The sequence below is a fragment of the Helicoverpa armigera genome, chromosome 5 (assembly GCF_030705265.1).
Source record: "Helicoverpa armigera isolate CAAS_96S chromosome 5, ASM3070526v1, whole genome shotgun sequence".
NCBI classification, from domain to species: domain Eukaryota; kingdom Metazoa; phylum Arthropoda; class Insecta; order Lepidoptera; family Noctuidae; genus Helicoverpa; species Helicoverpa armigera.
In genome coordinates, this window is record NC_087124.1 from 9,925,411 (window position 1) to 9,950,372 (window position 24,962).

Here is a 24,962-nt window from a genome sequence, read left to right on the forward strand (position 1 = left end):
TCTGCAAGAGTAAGTACTCTGTACTCTTCAATATTGACGAACAACTACTTATGAAGCAGAATAATCACTGTAACGTGGAATCGATTAAATAAATTATTTACGAATGAGATAACAAGTTAATGCAATAATATTTTTTTATGTGCTTACAGTACAGTGAGACTTTGGAGGTAAAATGGGTTGTTATTTTCCATTTAATACAATTGCCTGATTTTGTCCTTTGAAAACCTCCCAATTTTCCTTCACCGCCCCAGTATTTGTTTCGAAATAATTGAATTTTCATTTCTATAAGTATCTCAATCTCTGTTCCTTTGTTTTCCTACCTAATTCATTACTTTCGGATCGCGGACAGTCCCAATCTTTGTCCCCAACTGACCGGGAATTACAGTGCGCCCAATATATTTTGATAGTTCAAAGCAGTGTTGCCATGTGAGGTAAAACGTCAAATTCCTTGAAACCAATTTAGTTGCAGGCTTTGTCACGTACCAAGTTATACTGGATATGTTTTAGGAAACGTCGGTATATAAATTCTTCAAACCTATGTAGACAGGTAGGTATTGCTATGTTTACGACTCTGCCATCTGTGTCTTACATCGTAAAAAGCTTTTCTTTTACATATCCTTTTTTACTTGACTTTGTTGTCTGAGTTTCAGTAGCGTAGTCTGACTTTTGGTAAACTTATAAAGGGGGTCGTCAGCATTACTTTTTATATGTAGGTAGATATTGGCACTGGTAATAAATACGTATTAATATTCGAGGTAAAAACCTAGAACAACGTTTGTCTTGATGTTTCACATATTTGAATGGAAATTAAAATAATTATATGTCTTAAAATGTAAACACAATTACATTTCAAACCGGAATTATGTGAAAAGTATAAGTGATAAATATTTAATAAATATTTTCCTACTTATTTTACTGAATATGCACAAGTCTCACGAACTCAACGTCCCATTTGCAATACCTAGTATTTTTACTAAGAGTCTTAAAAACAAACCTCTCTTGAAATAATGAACCTCAGCACGAGTGGCTTATATTTAAATTAAATTAGAAATTAAATCAGTTACAAAATTATGAATCCCATTCAGGGTTTTCTCTTAATACCCATTATAAAGTGTACGTGATACATTAAAATGAGAGATTATGCCAGGGTTATTACGTATAGAAGTGCCATAGAGGTACAAATCTGCGTCGATTTGTTTTTAACATAGATGCATAGATAATGTATGTATTACAATAACATAGTCAAATGTAAGGATTTTTTATTTGTTCAGCTGTTTTTTGTACGATTGAATAATGTCGAGCAAATACACTTTTTCAACAACAGTAAAATTGGAATAAATTCAGAGTAAAACCTGGAAGTATTAAATCTCTTATTCAATCTTCGAACTTACAGGAAAATGCAGTAAAAATCTGCTACCGTTCAACTAAAACGCCCGAAGAAAGTGTGAACTTTGAAAGGAATTTTATAAATTACCAGCGGCTTCGCGCGCGTGGTGTGTTGATATAAATATAAAAAGATAGCCTATGTGTTAATCCAGGGTATCTCCTATCTACATACCAAATTTCAACCAAATTGATCTAACCGTTTTTGCGTGAAAGAAAAACAAACATACATCCATACATTCTCACAAACTTTCACATTTATAATATTAATATAGTAGGATTAAGACGTGGGTGAAATCGCTGGAACCTTCTCGTATAACCCTTACACGTGCCAGCCACAGAAACATTACACTCCAACAATTATATACAGATCTGTGGTTTTAACTCGCAATGTTTTTTATTTTTATCCCCCTAATGAGTTAGAGGCGGAGCTCAGGGTTGCCAGCAAACAAGCTCCGTCTAATTGGTGATGCGACCAGACACCTGGTAACCCTGGCGGTACACTAATGTGGAGTAACGTACCGAACACCTACGCGTTTTCCGTGTACAGGTAGCAACTCAAGTTTTACGATTACTGACAGTAGCAAGTTCAGATGCGAGTTTTTCAAATTGTACCTACACTAAATGACGCATTGCGAGGGGAAGTTATGTAAGAATAAATTGTCTAAAGTTACTGTATTGAAGGCTACTTAGATAATCATGCAGCTTAACAACAGGGTGATGTTCTTGCTATTATATCGAGCATGCCCTTCATCATCATCATCATCTCAGCCATAGGACGTCCACTGCTGAACATAGGCCTTATACGTCTTGAAAGCCAATCTTGCTATCTTGTTGATTTTTATGGATTACAAAAGTATAAGACCCTAACCTTCTCCAGTTCGCCCGTGTCTGCAAAATATATAGGCACATAAGTACCTATATGACAACTTAATTTCGGAGTTAATTATTAACTCCTACGAAATAATGCAAACAGAGAACAAAACACTACCTAAGGTATTCAGCTCAAGCACATTGGCTAATAAACTATTCATCATACAACACGCCATTGAACCAACTTTAATGCTTATTAAACAATTTAAATAATTAATGGACCTCACGAATTCTCGACGTGTTTCAGTCCATTCATCATTTCGTTAGAAAATCACGTTTTAATGTTCTTTTGGTTTATATGTATTATTCAGTCTGATGGTGTCATAACCCGTTTTATCCTTTTGTCTATTAATTACCGTATATCCCGGTTAATTGCCCCTGACTATGGCATCCCTCATTAATATCAAATTCAGCTTTTAATATAATTCAATTCGACATACGGTTTTGGGGTAAGTCAACGATAGCGAAGTGCGCGTAGACTACGTTCGTAGCAGCGTAGTAACTCGTAGCAATCGCGAAATCGTAGTCATATTCAAATCCTATTTATTTTCGTTTTCTACTATATTTCAGTTAGAAAACTGATTATGTAATGCTATCCAGAGTCTTATTATAAAAGTATAAGAAAACCATTAACCTCCTTTTGGGCTACTCTTGTCGGGTAAAATTTGATTAAGTGTAATGAATCTTCCTATAAATCCTCTTTTGTTTTACGATACCAACTATAAACAATAAGGGCAACCCAGTTAACACCAATTACGAAACAATCTCGCTTAGAAGAACGGTTTTCGCAAAACTTGTTTTTCATTGTTACGAAGCTATACAAAAACGTTTGCCCGTATACGGAGCAATGGGTAGTATTGCCAATTGATTCTTAAGGCGTAGAGGATAAAGTTCAAAATTAAATGGTCGTGGCCATCGATCTTTTAGATTGCGTTTCCTTCGATCCATCAGCAGCAATTGGAATGAATGAAACCCGCCAATCGAACCCTTTCCCGTAATGATCAGATCCTATCTGAATAAGTAATGCGTCTATGGAAACCTGCGGCTGTATAATAATTACCGTCTTTTTGTGGACATGGATCTTCCATTTGTTGATACGTCTTGCGTTTAATTCCAAATTTATATTACGTTGTTTGTTACTCGAGCAATAAAACATTTAAAACGCTCCATGTATAGTTGGTACATAACACGTAAACGTGTATTTTTAAACATATTTTAGGTTCGAAAGATTTGTATCAATATTTCCAATTTTAAAAATGTATTACTCAGACTGTAACAAAATCGAGATTTTTTTTGTTACATATGTATTTTGCTTAGCAACAGTTCAGCTAAAAGCAATATCTTATTATTCCAAAATAAACAACCTTTCACATATTCATCGAAAAACACAGGGCTTGTGTTTGTGTGTGTCCTTTCGTCGCTGGATCCAGATAGCCCTGAATAAATGGAAAGGTATTAGGGGAAATTTATTCTATTCCCTGATACATTGCCAAATCCATCGGCAATACGGGAAATCCCTAGATCTACTATTCACGAAAATTCATTTATAAGGTCCAAAACCGAATTCTAAAACTTATTTTGCAAGGCCAAAGAAAATTACTTAAGCACTTCGTAACTTAAAACTAATTTCATTAGGAACAATTTTTTCCTCATTCCAACTAATACTGAAGCTAGTATTTTCTCTCATTTTAAGCTAAAATGTTTTTCTTTCCTGAAATAAAAATTTTCTTCGTTTGCTTATTTTTTTTCCATTTACGTGAAATGAAATTTTAGTACGTCGTTTCGGTATTAAAACTGTAAAGAAATGGAAATGGGTTTTCATTAGGGAATAGTTGAGTTCTCAATTCATCCCGCCTACTCTGTAATTTGAAAATAATATCAGACTGAACTATAATATTACTTTAAGGAGTTGCCATTGTTGAACAGAATAGCAATAATTTAAATAAATAGAGAGCGAAATTACATTTTAAAATACTTTTTAATCAAACTTCGAATTCTAGAGATACTTACATTATTTCCAAGACTTCTACTCTTTAGGTACTTAGTTAGTAAGCAGTTTGTACCCCTTATCATTATAACGATAGAAGGTGTAGGTAAAACTGGTTAAAGTATAATCTAGAGCCTTGAAATAACGCCTGAAATGTGATGGGTAAAAACAGATACCTATTTTACTTGCGCAAGTATCCCATTCCTCATGAACACAGCTGCATCTACGAACATTTCTCTCAACTCTTTATACGTATTTACATAACCCAAATACACCTTTTTGTCTATCCCAGTTTTAATCAAGCTTAAACCAGTTTAAGCCGGAGTGGCCTCATTAAAACATGTAATTAAAACTTTACAGTAATGCCTTGGTGAAAAATTACGTCCAAATTGTCTTCTACAGTGTATCTGTCTACCATTCTTCGTCATAGTTTCATCTAAAATTATTATTACTATCATACATAAAATAAACTTTTTATGACAGCGCACCAACTTCGAGATAATAACGTTAAAAATTTAATGTTATGATGACGTATAAAATAAACGAAACATTTTATGAAATGACGTCCCGAAATATGTTGTTTTCAGAAATATAAATTATGAGTTCAATCTGTTCATTTTGCAGTTCTGCACGGTGAAAAATATGTGCTGAATCCTATTTTAGTCCAGTATAGTTTTTACGACTTCAAGATTAAAATTCATCAGAAATGCTGGTTTAGTATGTAACGAATTTAAGATGTTTCGCCACGGATCTTGTACTAAGCTAGAGTGATATCCAGCAACGATTCTTCGAAAACCTATTATAGGATAAATAAGCTTCTATTCTCTTAGTAATCATATACTAAAATCACTCAAGGCAAACTAGTGTCATCCATTACCGAACAACAGGAGCCTTATTCACGATAATCAGTTTGTGAGAGAGTGTGCGCTAAATTAGATTTGTTTTCGCAACTTAGAGGCATCTTTAGTGGTGTAGGCTTGATTAGTAGACCATAACGAGGGCTCCTCAAAACAGCCCAGTTAGATAGGCTTTACTTAGGTACACTTGCAGCTCTAAATTAGGGACCGAGTCTAGTTCTACGTGCTGTAAATTCAGAATGATTGAGAAGGGTTGTATGTCTATAATTGTAATCAATGGATTTCCTAAATCACTTATTTGATTAGTCAATCTTGGTTATTTGTATACGGCAACTAGTTAAGTAGGTAGTTAAAGGTTTAGAAAATTTCTAAATAATTACTGTAACTCCTGTAGGTAAAACCTTAAAGAAAAGTATAATGATGACATTAACATTTACCTACTCAATCTTACTACGCAAAGAAAATCTACACTGAAACATGTAGAATAAATCTAGAATTTCATAAAATATTTTGTGTCGGTTATTCCATAGAGCTGAACGGCAAACAAAATCGAGGTTGCACATGATCCCGCTCAGTGAAAATGGCTTACTAACAATGCCAACAAGGAATCCCGGATCAGTCTAGAATTCTAAGCGAAACGCAAAGAAGCTATTTCTCGGTTCATGCAAAATGAAACTTTAATACGTAGACAGTAGGGACTGTATCTTGGTGGTTGTGCATCAAAAGATGTGAAGAGTGCGTTTAAGTCGTTCGTACAGATACTTAATGAAACTTTTCCTATAAGGCTAATAATACATTTGTTCATTAGAGTATTATACGGCAGCCGAAATAAGTATGATAGAGACGTGTTATTACCTAATATATAAGCTCGACAGTCGACAGTCGACCTATGTAATGACAAGAAAGCAATCTTAAATATTATAAGACACAGCCTTATCTTCCCTCTATTTATTACACCTCCATAAATAACGATGATTTCAAACTAGTTCAAGGCCTAGTCTATTTAAAGCACTACCCATTTAGGTATTGTGCGGCAAATCGTGGCGATGGCGTTAATTAACAGTAGAACGAGATGGCGACTGTTCGGATCCGCCTCACCGCGTCCAATCATAGTAATCTGAGAGACGGATAGCCACAGCATAAATAAATGTCTATACCGAACCGGACGGAATGACTTGAAGAGAGATTCTCTGTCTAATTAAGTTATTGAGCAACCGGTTTTCTAAGTGTTGTTTTATTGGAAAATCTATAAATAATTAGGTACTTTACAGAGCTTTTACCAAAAATTGTTAACGAAAAAAATTAGGAGCGTAGACTCGGATACAAAATAATAAGAAAAATCCTATGAAGGTATGTCCCCATTATGTTCTAATAATATAATTTAAAATGTGGATTGTTAGTAGGTAGGTAGGTTCCGACTGATTCCACAGGCCACCTAGGGATAGAGACCTACTCAACTTACTTCCGTCCATTTGTACATATGTAGGTGCGATAACACCGTACCTAACAATCTCATCAAGACATTCCTGGAAAGCCGAATTTTACACAATTTTTCCCTGAGTAGGTAAAATACGTATGAATAATACATTACAGGAAATTACCTATCCGATGTCTTTATAACGTCTGAAGGCAAATTGGACAGATGAGTTACGCTTCAATGTCGTTAAAAACGCCTGAAATCTCATTCAGATGCAAATTATGACTAACGATATTCCCGAAAACCCCGGTTTAACACAAAAAATAAGTTGTTGCCCAGTAAGGAGGTCGGTGTAAGGTTAGGCTATTTTTTGGTTTGCAAAAGATTCTTCTTTATCCTACGAGCATATGAGTGCGGACATAACTTACCAGTTGTGTGAGACACGTAGCCAACCCTTTATAAAGTATGTAGACATGTAAAGCGTCGACTTTTTTCAGGCATCTGTAGTACAAGAGAATATATTTAAACTGGGTTTGTAGTAAGGAATACCGATACTACGAGAGAGACTCTGATTACGTATAGGTACTTGTTTATTTCTTAAAGTGCTTACAACTTTTGCGACCACCTGTAGGTTAAAGAACTAACTTACACACAAATTAATCTCCTCACTTTCCGAACGGTAACGTCCATGTGAAAAATGCATTTTTTATTTGACTTACAAATTGCATATAAGATGCGACTAAAATATAGGTACTGAGTCCAGTTGATAACTTGGCCACTCACCACGCGGGACATTTTTACTTAGAACATAGTGGAAATAACGTTAAACTTAATCCCCAAAATATGTAAGAAATTAACTGATTGTATTATTTTCAGTGTATCAAAGCAAAAGTGGACCTGGGTGAGTTTGTTTGATTCTGTAGTGTGCTTTGCACTGACACGCTTTCAAATGAAACATAGACACGTTTCATGTTCGATTTGCAAAAGCGCTTCGACGATATAGTGCATGCAATCGAGATTTAAAAGTGAATCGCGGCGAGGTTGTCATGTGGCCGATGTCCCTTGTTACCCTCCAATCTCTATAGGTATCTATCTAGGATAGAGGGCTCAATAGAGGAGTGCGAGCCGTGTTCAGTGTTCCAGGCCAGTGGCTGTTCATCAGTCGCGGCGGCCGCCCCACTGCGGGAGCTCACACAAACTTTGCTTGCTGTGTTAATTAATAAAATGAGCCTTTTAGAACAATTAGATGGAAATAGTGTGCCTTGTGTGATAGTGGTTTAGTGATAGTGGCATGATTTAAAATTCATAATTTGGTGATGTGGTGTTTATAATTTTGAAAACAAAAAAAAAACTGCCATGAAACTAAAAACTGTATGGATAAGACAGTTAAATGAAAATAATAAACAAAGTGTACAAATAAATAAGTAGATTTATTGCAGTTTACACAGTTTTTCACTTTTATTTTCTCAGCTGGTTCACAGTACAATAAAGTACAAATATCTCATGAGCTTTATAACATCAGTTACACGGGTTGTCGCACAGGTATTAATCTCTCAGCCGGTAGCAGCTTCACAACACAATCAGTACAGTAGTCAGTACCGGTATTATCCGTCCACCTTGCACCTAAGAAGCCAGTCTTCTGACAGCCTACACACATTGTCTTAGTCTGATACACCGGTGACGTCTCATCTAACAATCTTTGTTCCTTTGCAGATTTCAGTAACTCCAACATATATTTGTTACTGTTCTTAATTTCTAGTGTGGGGACAGTATCATGAGATTCCTCATAAGGGTCTTCCATAGTGACAGGTACATGCAGCTGAGGGAAGAATGTGGACTTCTTGTAGAACATTGACTTATTCTTGTCTCTTCCAATACCTTTAGGAACTCTGCCAGGAATTGGCAACCCTGCTTTTGCTAACTTAGTAAAGTACTTTTGAATTCTACTCATGACTTGTATGGGTGTCCTAGTTCCTAAAGCTTGAGCTATTTTCTTATACCGCCTCGCCTCTATGGGCTCTTCCGGATAGATTTCAAGTAATTCTTCCAACCTTTTCTGCTCCTCACAAGACCATAATTGATTAAATGTTTCAGGCTTATTATCTGTGAACTTTCGTCCCCTCACTTTGGTGCTGTTGTCTAGATCATCTTTATTTGGTTTTGTGTCCTTAATGTCATCACCATCCATTGTGGCGTCTATGCCATAACTGGCCCAGTCTATGTTCGGCAGCTCATCAATACTTTGACGAGGAGGGAAGTTCACACTCCCTGATTTCATGTCCTCCAGAAAAGATAGAGGGTCATTTAATGCTCTATTCTGAGCTTCGGATAATTCTTCTATATCTTTCAACGCCTTTACCTTCTGAGCTTCTAATTTGACAATAAACTTTAGCAGGTCACAGTAATCTTTATTCCCCCGAAGAGCTAGGTGATCAGTTTCGAAGGCGAATTCTTCATCCGAGTCCATATTTTCAGATTCCACGTTATCCATGGTTTTATCTGTAAAAACCAATAATATATACAGTTTAACGGCTAGTTTATACATTAATCGTCTAAAATGAGCATCAGTTCCGGCATGAAACTGCCGGGAAGTCCAAAAAGGTTGAGTGTAAAACTTAAAAACAGACTTAACAGTGTACAACAGAAAAAATGCAAACCTGAGTATAGAAGCACGTCTCTCGAAGGCTGGTCTGGACGGTAAGTAAACTAATTATTTATAAGCTATTGTTATTGTTTATATCATATCTATTTTCTATTTATTTATGATATTATTACTCCGCGATTTCATTTTTATCTTTTCCTAATGTCAAACGTCAAAATAATTATGTTCCGAATCCGTGCTCAGTGCTCGCTCGTCCAGGCGGTTTCCTGTTTAACCTGTTTTACAATATTGAACGGCGACCAGACATTCGGGCACATTATTTAATATCAAATTTCTTTTATTAATTCATTTTTGTAACTATTACATTAATTGCTATATATGAAGCTACAGTTCTTTATCTTGTAAAAGTACAGAGACGAGTTATAATCACGTTTGAGAACGCACCCTAAAAATTGGAAACTGCGCCATCTAGTGAACGTATAGAAAATCACTATACACGACCAAAAACGGTCTAGGAAGCTTCCAATCTTGCGTTGATAGATGTCTCTACTAGTTTACAACTTGAACAAGTTACTGAGAAAAACGGCAGATGGCGCTGTTATATGAATACGAAAACTAATTCAGCACAATTAATATAGAGGGCGTTTTCTCTGTATGTTAGCATTATACTACAACATTACAATCAAGACGAGAAATAATAGGCCAATTCTATGATCAATTTTACAAATGAAACTGAAACATTAGTCAATGTTTACTCTGTAGGGAGTTGGTACTAGCTACAGAAAATTAGATAGGTACTGCTTAATTAATAACTTTAGTAGGGTAGACTGGGTACAGTTGTGCCAATTTTCGTTTGATCACCAATAATTTTGATATTTGACTAATTAGCTCGCAGGAAAGGAACTTGTATCGCAATTTGTACATTTGTGTACGTAAAAACACTCATATATTGTTCCTTAATACAATGTATTACTCATAAGATCAATTTAAAAAAAAATGGGAAAGTGTCACAACCGGCCACATACCAAGGGCGGTTGTGACATGCATAAACATATATCAAAATGGTCTATAATATCTTTTATTGTAGAAATGTTTAACATAATAAGCTTACAAACATAGTTTTAACAATCAACAAAACAACATTTGCTCTGTTCAAACTTGTAGCTGTAGAAAGGCTTGTAGCTTGAGCTACACGTACGAAATCCCTTGTTTCACTTCTTCATCGGCATCTTTTTATTTTTTGATATCACACTGCGCTCTTTCGGTCTTCCGCAAACGTATCCTGGACATCTAAAAGCAAAAAACAATAATATGAGATTTATTATATGTAAAGATATTCGTCACAACCGTACCCAAAAAAATTGACACAACCGTACCCAACGCATCATTTTGAAAACAAAAAATCGCCATGATTTTGCCAAATACTTTACGTAAAAAGAAATCACTTGTAATTAAATATTAATATTCAACTTTTAAACAAAAAAATAACAAGATAATCTATCTGTATAAAAATAACAGTAATTAGGAAACGAAATCGAACAAAAATACTTACTTTTGATTGTTGAAAAGCAATGTGGGCTCCTGCTTACGTCAACGTCGTGCGCCGGCTAACGCAATACTGGGGAACGTGTTTAGGCTTGTGAGCCACGTCTTTCTCCCTCACAACCTCCCCCGTTTTACGTATAGTTTCGTTACAACTGCGACTGTCACTACCGTACCCTGGCACAACCGTACCCAGTTTACCCTAAGTTGTTTCTTACCTCGGTACCTAATGTCCTACATAACATGTAGCTGGGAGCCATGGGCGCCCATGGGCGTAGCCACACTGGGGCAAGCTGGGGCACTTGCCCCACCCTGGGCCCTGGCTCTGACCTCTAAGGTGTCTGATTAAACAATTTTTTTTTACTAACTCTAACTAACAATATCAACAATCATATGTACTATCCGTAAGTTATTGCACAAAAAAATTGTCGACTTTGAAAAGAGCGCGATCAAAACAAAATACACGCTAGAGTTCCCGAACGTGCGCGGTGCGCGCGTCATTTGAAAGCGAGCTGTATTCCCTAAAAGAATAGTTGCTATGTGGCGTAGCGAGCTGAGCCGTCCATCTAATCCAAAAAATAATGCATTGAAGGAGATGGAACTGGTAAATGTGATCAAAATTTCGGAAATGCAATTTTATCCTAGTGTAAAAACCGCGCTCGCTATTTTGCTTGCCCAGCCATGTACAATAGAACGATCGTTTAGCACAGTGGTTCTTAACCGGTGGTCCGCGGACCACTGGTGATCCCTGTAGGCATTCCGCCGAATGGTCCGCGAAGCTTACCTGCGCGAAGTTGCTATACGTTATCTAACTTTATTTTTATCGACTTGGAGTTTTCGTATGGACGTAAATCGGGTGTGTCGTATCTAGTCCCCCCATTCATAAAAATGTATATTTGGGCGACATTTTACATAGTTTTTGGTTTTGAGTCATAAAAAAATAATTAAAATTTCGCGCTCGCTTCGCTCGCGTATTCAGAATCTATATTATTTTTGCATTTGTCAACAAACAAAAAGTTAAGTACGTTTGGCCTAAATTTTACGTAATATTTGGTATAAGTCCGATAAAAATTTCACGCTCGCTTCGCTCGCGTATTCAGAAACTATGTATATGCCCATATTTTTGCATTTGTCTAAAAACCAAAAGTTAAGTACGTTTGGGCAAAATTTTACGTAATATTTGGTAAACCAAACTGACTGTGTGTGTGACTGTGGACTTAAAAGTCCGAAAAAAATTTCGCGTGTTCAGAAACTATATGCCCTTGTTTTTGCATTTGTCAACAAACAAAGTAGGTACGTTAATGCTAAATTTTACATAATATTTAGTTTAAGTCCGATAAAAATTTCACGCTCGCTTCGCTCGCGTATTCAGTAACTGTATGCCTTTATTTTTGCATTTGTCAACAAACAAAAAGTAAGGTACGTTTGGGCTAAATTTTACGTAATATTTGGTTTAAGTCCGATAAAAATTTCGCGCTCGCTTCGCTCGCGTATTCAGAAACTATATGCCCTTACTTTTGACTTTTGTCCTGTGTGTGATTGTTTATTTACTGTACCTGAAAATATAAACCTCTCAAATTAAGAGATTAACAAGTTTGAGATTAACGGCTCAAGATACAAAAAATAGGAGGGCCCCGCCCTCCCCCAGGTTGACTGCTGCCCCACCCTGAGCCCAAAGCTGGCTACGCCCATGGCCATACCTTGTATACAAGTATCTTATTATATTCAAACAAATCCGTAGAAAGGTCACAGGGTTTAACATAAAACTTACTAATATGTCGTGTAACGTAAAGGTGGTTTCCACTTGGATTATGAAAGGCGCTGTAGGTCAGATGTAGGCGGACGATATCGGCGAACAATGATGTCAAAGTATTTTGTCCATGTATTGGCAGTGCTAATTAATGCTTTGGCAAAATACCTAAGTAATTACATTGGATTATTATGTAACCCACGTAGTCTACCTACATCATTAGGTTTTGCGTTTTAATCGCCTAGCGACCTAGAAACTCAAAAGGGGGTACCTACTAAAATCCACTGACAGGCAGTACCTATGTCGGCATGTGAGTATCCTAGTATCTCATCTCAGACTTAACCTGAAATTAAACTGAAGCTCTAATCGACGTGTCCGAGTAGGGAAATTAGGTGATTTGATTGATACTTACTTGATAATTATTATACTTACTTATCTGATTCTGATGAAATGGTTAGGTGAAGTAGGCTTCTTGCTTTTCGCTACTTATAGTGGTTGAATTTAAAAAACTTAGATGAATGCACTTAAATATATTTTTATAGGGCCATAAGTTTTATAAATTAAAATTAAAAACACAACATAATAACTATAGAATAATTTTTAAATAAGCTTCTGAGTATTTTACGTTAAAAGTTAAACTAATAAATTATTGACATATATACTACTTAGGTACTTAATTTAGAAAAAATATATGAAAAATGAGAGCAGGGACATAGTAGCCTAAAGAACTTCGTGGTTTGGTCAGGTGCCAGACAAGCGATTGTTTTCTAAGTTACCAACTTAAATGGAGACTGTTGCGGATCAAGTTTAAGTTGGATTATCGCGACATTAAACTGGAACGGTATTCATTTACTTAAGTTGAGCTTTTAAACGAGGTTACCGGATCTGTTTGTAAGGAGGTTTTAATAAAAAAAGTTTGACTGCGTAAAAGTAAACAGATCTTAGGTTGGTACTTAAGTTGCTTAAGCAATAATATTGAAATGTACCTAATTATGTTAACTGACCGCCCTCCGATGTTTCATCACGTCCCGAATATACTATGTAATCGAATGGTCTATGATCACCCCGCGACAGTGTAGCTTCATAAGTAGGTATCAAATAATATTTCAAATCGCTTTAGAAGCTCAGTTTTTTAATGACGCATCGAACCTTTATTTAATGTGATGGCGGACGAAAGTCCTAGGTCCTATTTTTAGGTGCTACGTCAAAATGTGTCTGAACTGATTAGAATAAAAGTGATAGGTAATGTCATTAGTGGGTTATTTTTGATAATTTCGTAAGTGATTCATAAATTGAGACGTTTTACATGACTACTATACATATAATGTCACCCATTCAGTCATTTCAGAGAAGACCTTTACCTAATATTTACAGACAAGTAATTTAAGTAGGTACTTAAGCGAAGTTTATATTTTACTCTTTGTAAGTCTTAGTTAGGTATTACTCGCATATACCTACATAACCTAGATATCGCGTAGGTACTTACCAACCCTAGGTCTCTGAAACCAACCCACTTGATTCACACCGCAGAGGGGTCGTGCAAGATATCGGTCGGCCGAGTACATCCAATAAATATAACTTAGTGAATGTGCTTCCTTTGTGTCCACTTATAGTCCAAAGGGAGAGTAAAAGACACGGCTATAATTGGCTACTAGTCAATGGGACTATTTATATAAGCCGTTGGGTCAGTTGGGATGAAGATCGCCCTATGGGATCCCCTTTTAGATTGGTTAAGACATTTACGTTTATAATAACCTTGAGAGAGTGTTGTCTACCGATTTTCATTTGAAAATGTAGGGACAAAAACAGGCTGAAATGTTTCTCAAATATGCATTTTATGATTTTCCCATTTCCTCAGTCTCTCATTATTCGTTGAACTGCAAAAATAAAGCCAACAGGATGCAAGCCATACCCCATAAAAGATCAGCCAATGTTCTCATTAATAATTTCAGAGCTGTTGCCTTTGCAGTGTATGCGATACCAGAACATTTTGGTTTACCGCCCGAATTCTTATTCGAGTCAGTGAAGCGTAACCATAGCATACCGTTCGAAATATTTTAAATAAACAAAAAGAAGATAAGCTTTACTTTAGAATTAAATTCCACAATTTTTCATACTTAGTTTTTCAGCTAAGTTTACTGGCTCAACTCCATGGTGTCATGTTTAGTTTTTGGCTTAGTTATATCCGAGTTTCTTTCATATTTGTCTGTATTTATGTATGACTCACTGTTACCACTAACTTACCTTCGTACTTACTACTAAACAATACCAGAATCCATAACAAAGTATTCAAATGCCTTACAAAATGACCAACGCTCACATTGTGCACAACACTTGCTCACATTTACAGTCCATTTTAAAATTACAAAAGTACTCATAAACTTCTGTTCTCGTGTTACACTGCATCAAGTTCCCTCAAGTTTCTAATTTTACAAGACTTCTTCAAAACAATCTCATTGTTTTCTAAAAATATTTAGTAGCACATGTTTGAAGCCGCGGGTATATTGAACGCCCACACACGTTAATTGCTGAACAAACATTAGCTTGCTAGAGAAAAATGTTGCGGATGAACTAGGAAACGGTTTTGGTTAAGGAATGGCTAAAATCTGCAATCATTAGGTACTAAGTAAAGTCCTCGTGTCATAGAAGTTTTAGGAGTAGAAAATTCACCTTTATCGATCCTATGTTCGGGTGTCGAAAAATACTGGAAGTTTAGAATCAGCTCATTATTTTTTAAGTGATTTAAGATCTCGTTTCTTTGTTCTTCTCGCCTCAAGTTTTCCTGTACTTACGTACTAATCTCTATTTCATACGGCAGCCATCATAACTCAAGACTATAATTTGGAGCCTTGAGAAAATATTTCATGAAAATTACATTAGTAGAAGAAACCTACATGAAAAATGCCTCCATATTTTCATGTTAGGATATTTGACAAAACTCCAAGTTCCAATGATATCTGCAGCATGTATCATAGTCACGTCGTTAATTTACTTGTTTAGCGCATATTGTCGTTGCCTAATCGATTTACCTGCCGTCGGAATTCTGTCGGACCACCCCTTAATTGCGCAAGAGCATCAAAGTTGCCTATTAGTCACGGAGACGGGAGTAATTAACAGCTTCTAGAAGCTTTTTTTTTAACGACGTCAAAATTCATCAAATGACCCCTCCCGCTGTGGGTTAGCAGCGGTGAGGGAGAGTCAGACTCTTACTGACTAAAAACCGTCGTGTTCCGTCGTAGGCCTTTTATGTACCAGGGCCGCGGTATCTCTTTCGAACAACCCGCAAGCTTCTGGAAGCTCAAAAGGCACAAACAAACTAGGATATCAGACAATAAGAGGGCATTTTGTTCTAGGTAGGTACTGGTCTTTCGTCACTCGACTTGTTTTGTAATTCTAAGAAAATGTGCCAAAAATTGTTGGGTAAAAACGAGTGTTTAAACTAAATGCAGTTCAAAGTATTTTGGCGCTTGCACTGACATAAATAATTGCATGATTTTAATAGTACTTTTGCAAAAGTTTTTGAACAGGAAATACCTCTTGTAAACATAATTTTGCGGCGTTTACAGTTTAATATATGAGTAGGTACACACACTCTACCTTCTGCACATTGCTACCAATTTCATATACGTAGGTACTCTCTATCTTTCAAAATGTATCAAATAATAAGTCAGCTACTCAACAACACGAAATAATAAAGATTTAGCAACACGTCCTTAATATCCTGTCTGCGAGCAAAAAGTTATATATTGTGATGTTTGTCATGCATATTTTTGTTTATTCCCGTCAAAGGAGAAAATTCCATTTCGTGAGACGAAAGGGTTTTTTCATTATGTGTAAGTATATTTGTGGCCGCAATTCCATATCAATTTGGAATTATATGAAATGCTTTGGAGCAGGAAATGAGAAGCAAAGTGTTGGCAGTCGTCACTTGTAACTACCGAAATATGTTTACATGTCGTGACTCAAATATTGCCGCTGAAATTGTGTGCCGCTTTAGTTATGCGGTCGGTAACTTTACGGTGGAATTCATTTTCCTTGGTTGTGAATATAAATAAATAGATGTTTGAAAAAAAAGCTTTAAATAGCTTTTAGATTTCCAAAGATCAAAAGCATGTTTGATACTTTTATTTACTTATATAACCTCATTATTTTTTCTCTGCCTTCAAATCTTTACCATAATAATTCAATCCGCAACTGTAAGCGACACAAGTCGCAATTTATTATGAAAGAAACTAGAATCACAAAAACATACACGAGGCGGGAAACGGGGCACGTAAAACTATTCCGTGCCACAAACTAGCACCTTTACTGCCTACCATAAATAGGCTGTATGTTACGGAACTATGTAGGCACTTAGGCACTTAAAATGTTTCGGCTTTAGGCCATTACTTAAAAGTTTTGTTGAAAGAAAATTTTATTTAAAAATCGGATAAACTGTGGTGGCCTAGTTTACACTTACTTACTGAGGTAGTATTTCGACTACAAAACGTTATCTATGGTTCTATTATTGTTAACCTTTAGATTTATATACAAGTGTATTCACTACCATAGAATTTGCATCTACAACTATGGAACCCTAATACAGCTTATTATACAACCTATCTGCAAAATTGCATAATTTTAAAACATCGGACGTTTAAAAAGTTTGAATTCACAGTTTATTCACTACTAGCCTAAACTTTACGTTGTGTACATAAGTGGGTCGATAGAGTAGACAAACAGGCGCCAAACAGTCTTGTAGATAAGTGTCCCGTATTTTAGTCCTCAAGTGTACCTACCTACACTACACTGACTTGCTGACATACAATGTCTGAACGTGGGAAACTATAATTTATGGCAAGAACTTTGACGGGAATACCTTGATTATTATTCTGTGTTTTCTACGACGAATAACTAATACGACTAATAGAAGGGAAATTTACCTACCTATGTGTCGTTGCGCTCAAACACATTATAAGCTGTCATATCATTTGAAAAAACCTCAGTTTGGGAAGCGTATTTTTTGTGGAATAATTTTGTAAACAATCTTTCAACATAATTATGGAAAGTTTTTGATTCAGGCCACCTATAGTTCAAATGTATGAGGGGTTTTAACCCTTACTTACTCAGTAAGTATCACGTGAAGCCTTACATAGCAGGTTTATTGGATTGCAGAATCACGAGAGTTAGCGAAGTGACACATTATACTATAGTAGTAAATGTTCAGTCGAGCGTGACAACTTATGCAAAAACTCACTCATATATTTGCGAACTGAGATTTAGATAGAAAAAGTATTTTTCGGAGGAGATTGAGCCTTGTTTTTCGTGTCTTCTAATTTTATCTTAGCTACTCTTCTGTTTGTCTTGAAAATAAGTTAACTAAATGAAAAGTCATAAAACAATTGCATGCATAAATTATAATGTCCGTGTAATATGTATGTATTGACAACACTATTGCTCAGAATCAGAATGATTTTTGTTTTTACATAGGCACCTACATAGGCTTTGGCCTATGTGTGTTCTCCTTTTTAAAGAAAAATCTGTTTAGCCTAATTTGATATCCTATCATTAGTTCCCAGAACTGAACAAAATACTCAGTACCATTTTATGTTTTCCGAGCACTTGTTAGGGATCATTCCCTGCTTTATAGTTCACCCAACGTTTATAAAAATAATAAAGGAATATCGTATGTCTATGTATTCAGTTACAAATATTTTGATTACGTTTTATAGAGGTTTCGGTATTTATTATTTGCTTAATTCAGGAATTATATATATCGCTTCGAATGTTGTTGTTCTTAAGTACATAGGAGCCTTTTTCAGTACATATCTTTTATGAAACTTAAAATATATAAGCATCGTAGCTAAATTCTTTACCTATCACCAAAAATGGAATGCCCTCAACTTATATTCAACTGCTTATCATAATCGTCATCATCATTATCCTTAATTTTTTAACATGGGACTGTTTTCGTTTTATCCTAAAATACGTAACCGTAAAAAAGGTTAAACCCCGATGGGCTTTTGTTTAACATGGGCTTAAACCTTTAACTTCTTCGTTGTACAGCCATGGGGTACGGGAAGGTACGCAAATCCAACAAATCCTCGTGGATTGACTTATTCTGTCCCGGAAATGTGCCCTCAAGATAACTCCATATTTAGATCTGACAGGAAAGGGGAGGGGGGAGGAAAATCATTTAATTTTCCCCGTGGTTAAGGGCGTAAGTGGTAATAGTATGAATGAAGATATTCAATTCTGCGCAGAATGAATCGTGCGATTATTATCTGAGCCTCGGGCAACTATATTAGGACCGGGATAGTCGCCAACAATCTGTATTGCTGACTCAGGGCCTTCATGACTTTGGGAACCGTTACAGTGAAAGGGAAGGAAAATAATTATTACCTAGGTGGCAATAAACACGGATAATAAATAGGAACATCATATTCGGACTTAGGTATTCAGTGTTACTATTGATGGTACATAATTTTATTTTATTTACACTACATGCTCGTGTTTCCTCAAATAATAATAACCGTAACATAATGATATTCCATTATCTTTTAAATTAATTTGCCATGAACAACATTTTATTTCCGCCTCGGTCTTTGTTTATAGTGTTATATTATCTTTGCATATTATAACTTTACCAGCTGATTCATAAATATTGAAATTCACGATTAATAATTGTAGATCCTTTTCTCCATAATATGTAAAGTGCAATCGTGTGGAGGGACTTAAAATACAAAGTATAGATAGATTTGTAGAAACACAGTAGGTAAGTTTAGCAAGGGGCAGTTACCCTTATCGTTATCCCAACAATAAAACGTTCTTTAGAAACATCCCTTACTTTTAAAGAGGTTTTTGCTATCTCTTACAGTTTTCCTAAAATTGGTACAGTCGACAAAACGACGGCTATCACGTTTTTCTTATTGACTTTTGGAACTGCTTATACTTCCTCTTTTACAAATTATGACCCTAGTTTTTTAAGAGGGTAAGAATTAGATAATGTTGTAATCTATACTTCGATACTAGACTTTTCCGCGTTTTCACCAGGGTACTGAGTGAACTTCTTCCCGTACCAAGTCAAAATACTTATAACCTATGTTCCTCGGGGATGGTCCAGACTACCAATCATCATCATCATCATCATCAGCCTATAGCAGTCCACTGCTGGACATAGGCCTCTCCAAGTGCACGCCACTGAGATCGATTTTCGGCTTCTCGCATCCAGCTCCTGCCAGCCGCCTTGCGCAAGTCATCACTCCACCGTGCCTGAGGACGTCCTACACTACGTTTGCCGAGGCGTGGTCTCCACTCTAGAACGCGTTTACCCCAACGGTTATCGGTTCTTCGGCTAATATGGCCAGCCCACTGCCACTTCAGCTTGCTGATTCGGTGGGCTATGTCGATGACCTTGGTTCTCTGACGGATTACCTCATTTCTGATGCGATCCCTCAGAGAAACGCCGAGCATAGCCCTTTCCATAGCCCGCTGAGCGACTTTAAACTTGTGACCCAGCCGTACCGACAGTGTCCACGTTTCGGCTCCGTAAGTCATGACAGGTAGGACGCACTGATTGAAGACTTTTGTCTTTAGGCACTGTGGGATCGACGATGTTAGGACTCGACGTAGCTTCCCAAATGCAGCCCAACCCAACTGAATTCTCCTATTCACCTCGTCCTCAAAGTTGTTTCTACCTAACTGCAATGTCTGCCCAAGGTATAAATATTTCCGAACAACTTCGAGAACGGCGCCGTGTATCGCAATCGGTTCCGGTAGAACATGTTCATTGAACATGACCTTGGTTTTGTCCAAGTTCATCCGTAGGCCAATGCGTAGAGAAGATTCAGCCAGGTCGTTCAGCATCTGTTGTAGGTCCTGCAGCGTTTCCGCCATGATGACGATATCGTCAGCAAATCGCAAGTGAGAGATGTGTTCACCATTGATGTTGATGCCGCATCCTTTCCAGTTCAGCGTCTTGAACATATCCTCCATTGCATTAGTGAACAGTTTCGGGGAAATAACATCCCCTTGTCTAGTGTTGCAAAAAAACCGTTTTTTTTTCTAGTGTGAAAAAAAACCTTGAAAAAAAACCAGATAAAAAACAGTTTTTTTTCTGGGCCTTGTTTTTTTCAAGAGTATAATAACTCTTAAATTGTTAGGGCATTTACCGTTAAAGATTAATACTTAAGGTTACATAATAGAGTCTTAGGTTTATTCTTGAATCTACGGTACTTTTCTGATAAAACAGAACCAAATTTCATGAAAATATTGGCAACATTCATTTATATTAACTCAACGAAAGGGAAATTTTGAAAATTGAACTAAAAAGTAGGCTAGAAAAAAAACCAAATTTAGAAAAAAAACAACGATGCAAAGTTTTTTTTCATGTTTTTTTTCAATAAAGTGAAAAAAAACAAATCGTTTTTTTTCATTTTACATCACTACCCTTGTCTCACTCCTCGATGCAACGGTATGGGCCTTGTTTGCTGATTCTGTACTTGGACGGACATTGTAGCGGCTTCGTAGAGACATCTCATCACTTGGATGTATCGCCAATCTACTTGACAACGCTGCAGGGACTCCAGAACAGACCAGATTTCAACCGAGTCAAAGGCCTTCTCATAGTCCACAAATGCTAGACACAGGGGCTGATTATACTCTTCGGTCTTCTGTATAATCTGCCGCACTGTGTGGATGTGGTCTATGGTGCCGTATCCGCTCCGAAATCCAGCCTGCTCCGGTGGTTGGAATTCGTCGAGTCTTTGCGCAAGTCGGTTCGTGATCACTCTTGAGAACAGCTTATAGACGTGGCTTAGGAGGGAAATGGGTCGATAGTTCTTCAGCTGGGTTTTGTCTCCCTTTTTGAAGAACAGGACGACAACACTCCTACTCCACGCCTCTGGAGTTCTCCCTTCAAACAGGACGGCATTAAAAAGCTTCTGGAGCTCCACCAGTAAGGGGTTTCCTCCTGCTTTTAATAGCTCTGTTGTAATGCCATCCTCGCCAGGGGCTTTTCCATTTTTGAGCTGTCTCAGAGCGATCTCGATTTCGCCACTGCTGACTTCTGGCAGGTCTTCGGTGAAATGGCGTGTTAATGTGGCTCTAGAATCCTCATTTCCGGGATCAGGTCGAGATGCATGCGATGCGTATAACCGGCTATAGAAATTTTCCACTTCCGAAAGGACTGCCGGCACCGAAGAAACGACTTCTCCACTTGTTGTGGTCAGCTTCGTCAAGTGGCTTCTTCCAAGAGATTGTACGAACACCTTTGACCCCCGATTCAGCTCAATTGCTCTTTCAATGGCAAGAGTATTGGAGCACCGGAGGTCGCGTCGTACGTGCTTGTTGATCTCTTGGTTTAGAGCCCGCTTAGCTGACGAAGTGACAGGCGGGTTTTCACGTCGTTTCTTCATAAGCCCTAATGTCTCTTCCGAAAGCTTTGATTTCTTGCCCTTACGCTGCATGTTACAGAATCTCGAACCTTCCTCCTGAGGATCCGAACCACATATTCGTGGTTCTGGTTAACGTCTGTTGTGGTTTCCACGGCGGCAAATCGGTTCTCCAAATTTGACTGGAACGTTTCGGATCCTGTCATGGTTTGGAGCAGTGTTGGGAGCCTGGCCTTCATCAGACGGAAACGTTCGGCCTTGAAGTTGATATTCAGAGAGCCTCGGACAAGTCGGTGATCGCTCCCGGTATTAAACCTATTGATCACAGAGACGTCTCTGAATATATGCTTCTTGTTCGTCATGATGAAGTCAATCTCATTTTTAGTCATAGTGTCGGGGCTTTGCCTTCCACTTCCTTTGGGGCTGCTTTTTGAAAAAGGAGTTCATCAAAAAGAGCCCCTCGCGTTCGAGGAAGTTGACGAGCATTTGCCCCCTATGATTCCTGCTTCCAAATCCATGGGATCCTACTGCCGATTCGCCGCAAATCTGTACTCCCACTTTAGCGTTAAAGTCCCCCATGACAACGGTGTAGTGGGTCTTTGTAGTGAAGTGGAGGGCCCTTGATATATCATCAAACATATCCTCCACTTCATCGTCTGAATGTGTCGAGGTCGGTGCGTACACTTGCACTACCTTGAGGCTATACCTGTCGGTGAGCTTTATGATAAGGTACGCTACCCTGTTCGACACACTAGACACCTCCACAACGTTATCAGCTAGGGACTTATTAACCAGAAACCCAACGCCACCTTGGGATTGTTGGTCTCCTCTCGGAAGTACATTAGGTGACCTGATTCGAGGGTTATGGTGTCCTCCCCCTCTCTTCGAACTTCACATAACCCTAATATGTGCCACCTAATCTTCCCAAGTTCCACCTCGAGTTGCGCCAGATGCGAGTCAAGCCGTAGCGTGCGGCCGTTGTACGTCGCAAGAGTCAGTTTATTTTGGTGGCCTCCCGTAACCCGGAGATTCTTCGCACCCCCTGTCCCACCGTAACCACGGTCGCCACCGTGACCGGGAATAGCGGGACTGCCGGGAACTAGGGGCCGTGGCTTTTTTGTGCTGCTCATGGAGGTATTTAGCCTACTGCTATCACGCTGGCCAGACGGGTTGATAGAGGGTTTTTTTCCGAGTTTTCCTTCTCTCGCACTGGTGTTCGGTGCATTTTTTTTACTCCATTAGTCGACTTCTACGACACCCACTGGAAGAAGGGGTAGCGACATGTGTATTCTTAAGCCGTCGCTACACGGCACAAGCACGGCACGGCAGACTACCAATAGTGAAAGAATTTTTCAAAACAGTTTAATCGTTTCTCTGAGCCTTTAGAGCACAAACAAAAAACGAAAAATGTTTTCTATTTATTGTATTAGTATTAGATTAGCCTAGTGTTGTTAAAGATTCGGTAAGATTATGTTGTAAAACAGAAATAAATAAACACACCTATGACGTCAAAAACTAGTACAAAATCGCTTATTGATATAATGACATTGCGCGATATATAGTCTCCACTTTTGGCGTTGTTCCGCGAATAAAGCGATCGTTGACACGACCCGGCCACCGAGTGCCATGGTAAACATCTGCATCGAACGTTTCCCCTTTAAAAATACTTTTATGTGTTAACTTAAGTAATAAGGGTTTTTTAGGTAGGGAGTGGGAATTTTGTTGCTGAAATGATGATAAGGAGAGATTCTGAAGGAAAGGTAGAAAATCCATTTTATTACGAAATTGAAGACGCATACATAATGTAAGTAAATTAAAAATGCAATTCTACAAGTACCTAACTATAGTTATCAAAACATAAATCTCACACAAACGCAGTCGAGTAAAAATTGCGTGTCGATACCTATTTCATGACAGACTCATGCTGAATCATATTGATTTAGAATTATTTTTGTAACTTAGTGTTATGTTATTCCCAAAATTACATAATTATTTTACTTCAAATACCTTCCATAACGCTTACAATCACCTTTTTTTCAAGTGGACAGTACCACTTCCTAAAAGAAAATACCTTTTCAGAAAATCTCTACAAAAACAATACATAGTTATTAGTTCACAGGTGTTAAATTCTCCCCTAGTTATAACCACTAGGCGGCCTGCTTTCCTACGACACCCACGGGAGGCGCGGCGCAATTCTAATCGTAATTGGATACAAGGACCTTCAACTGAAGAAGTTGCTGGTTGCATACACGATGTAGTTTTTTTTTTTTAATATAAAAGTAGTTGTTGAATGAGGACTGGCCACAAAAGCTTTCAATTGAAATTTAGAGCCTAGCAATGGGACAGCATGCGCAGAAAAAAAAATGTGGTCTGTAGGTTTCATTATTTTAAAAAAAGAAGAGTCAGTATAAGAGAAGCCAGGTAGGTTTATATAAATTGTAGTAGGTATTATAAACGACTCAGCCAAAAAAAACTGAGCAGTTCAAGCGAGCTCGTTAGGCAACTGTTGACATTTTCCTCAATTCTCCTCAAATGTGTCAACTGCAGAACAATGCCTATTTACTTTTAATAGATTGTCCCATTTAAAGGCACGTTCCTTATTTAAAGATGTGTTTGACTTCTTTGTAAATAAGTTCTATGCTGCCAGTTACACGCGTTTCAGTATTTGAGGTTTTACTGTTCTAGTCTATTATTATTTGATTTGAATCTGTAGGATGCTAGTGCGGCCCCAGTGGTCCAATTTAAAATGTCTGTAGTCCCTCAATGGGGCCCGGAGCACGTTTTTAATTTGCAACAGCTCAAAGTTGGAAAGTGCTGGGATACTTGTACCTGAATAGAAAAGTGTTTTACACGTTTTATTGTGATTGCGGTCGTTTTCAAGCGTTTTCTAATCGATTTTGAGTTAGAGTGGTGTCAGTTTATTAATTGAATACAAACATAACAGAAAACAGATACTGAAGACGTTATCTGAAATTAGCAACAAAAGACTTTAAAATAGTTGATAGCCAATGTCCTCTTGTTTAATAACTTTATTAAAATTGTGATTCAGACTTCAAAGTAAAACATTGTTAAAAATTTGCATTTCTGATTTCTTTGCTCTGAAAATCTGTCCCTTTGATTTAATTTCACCATAGAGCCTTGAAACAATCCATTGAGTTATAAAAGTAATTTAAAATTAAT

General features: G+C 37.4%; 2 protein-coding genes and 1 long non-coding RNA gene across 6 annotated transcripts in view; 1 reads left to right on the top strand and 2 right to left on the bottom strand.

Moving 5' to 3' along the window:
• Positions 1 to 24,962, top strand: part of LOC110374441 (GTPase-activating Rap/Ran-GAP domain-like protein 3) — a 232,592-nt gene that overhangs the window by 106,561 nt on the left and 101,069 nt on the right. Inside the window, exon 3 of one of the 4 annotated variants that reach the window (XM_049842491.2) lies at positions 7,394 to 7,418. The exons of the other annotated variants lie outside the window; for them this stretch is intronic. Within the exon in view, the coding sequence (XP_049698448.2) occupies positions 7,394 to 7,418 (25 nt within the window). The remainder of the gene's footprint in view (positions 1 to 7,393; positions 7,419 to 24,962) is intronic. 4 annotated transcript variants of the gene reach the window in all.
• On the bottom strand, positions 7,929 to 9,331 carry LOC110374440 (ZZ-type zinc finger-containing protein 3). Its single transcript, XM_021332143.3, has 2 exons — positions 9,175 to 9,331; positions 7,929 to 9,016 (listed from the first exon to the last, which is right to left on the bottom strand). The coding sequence occupies exon 2, from the start codon at positions 9,006 to 9,008 to the stop codon at positions 8,040 to 8,042; it is 969 nt and encodes a 322-aa protein (XP_021187818.1). The 5' UTR covers positions 9,009 to 9,016; positions 9,175 to 9,331; the 3' UTR covers positions 7,929 to 8,039.
• LOC135116933 (uncharacterized) lies at positions 10,182 to 10,870 on the bottom strand. The gene is made up of 2 exons (XR_010276510.1): positions 10,672 to 10,870; positions 10,182 to 10,409 (listed from the first exon to the last, which is right to left on the bottom strand). It is a non-coding gene; the product is annotated as an uncharacterized LOC135116933 (long non-coding RNA).

Coding starts and splice junctions, on each gene's coding strand:
- LOC110374440 (XM_021332143.3), bottom strand. CDS start 9,008: ATGGATAACGTGGAATCTGAAAATATGGACTCGGATGAAGAATTCGCC.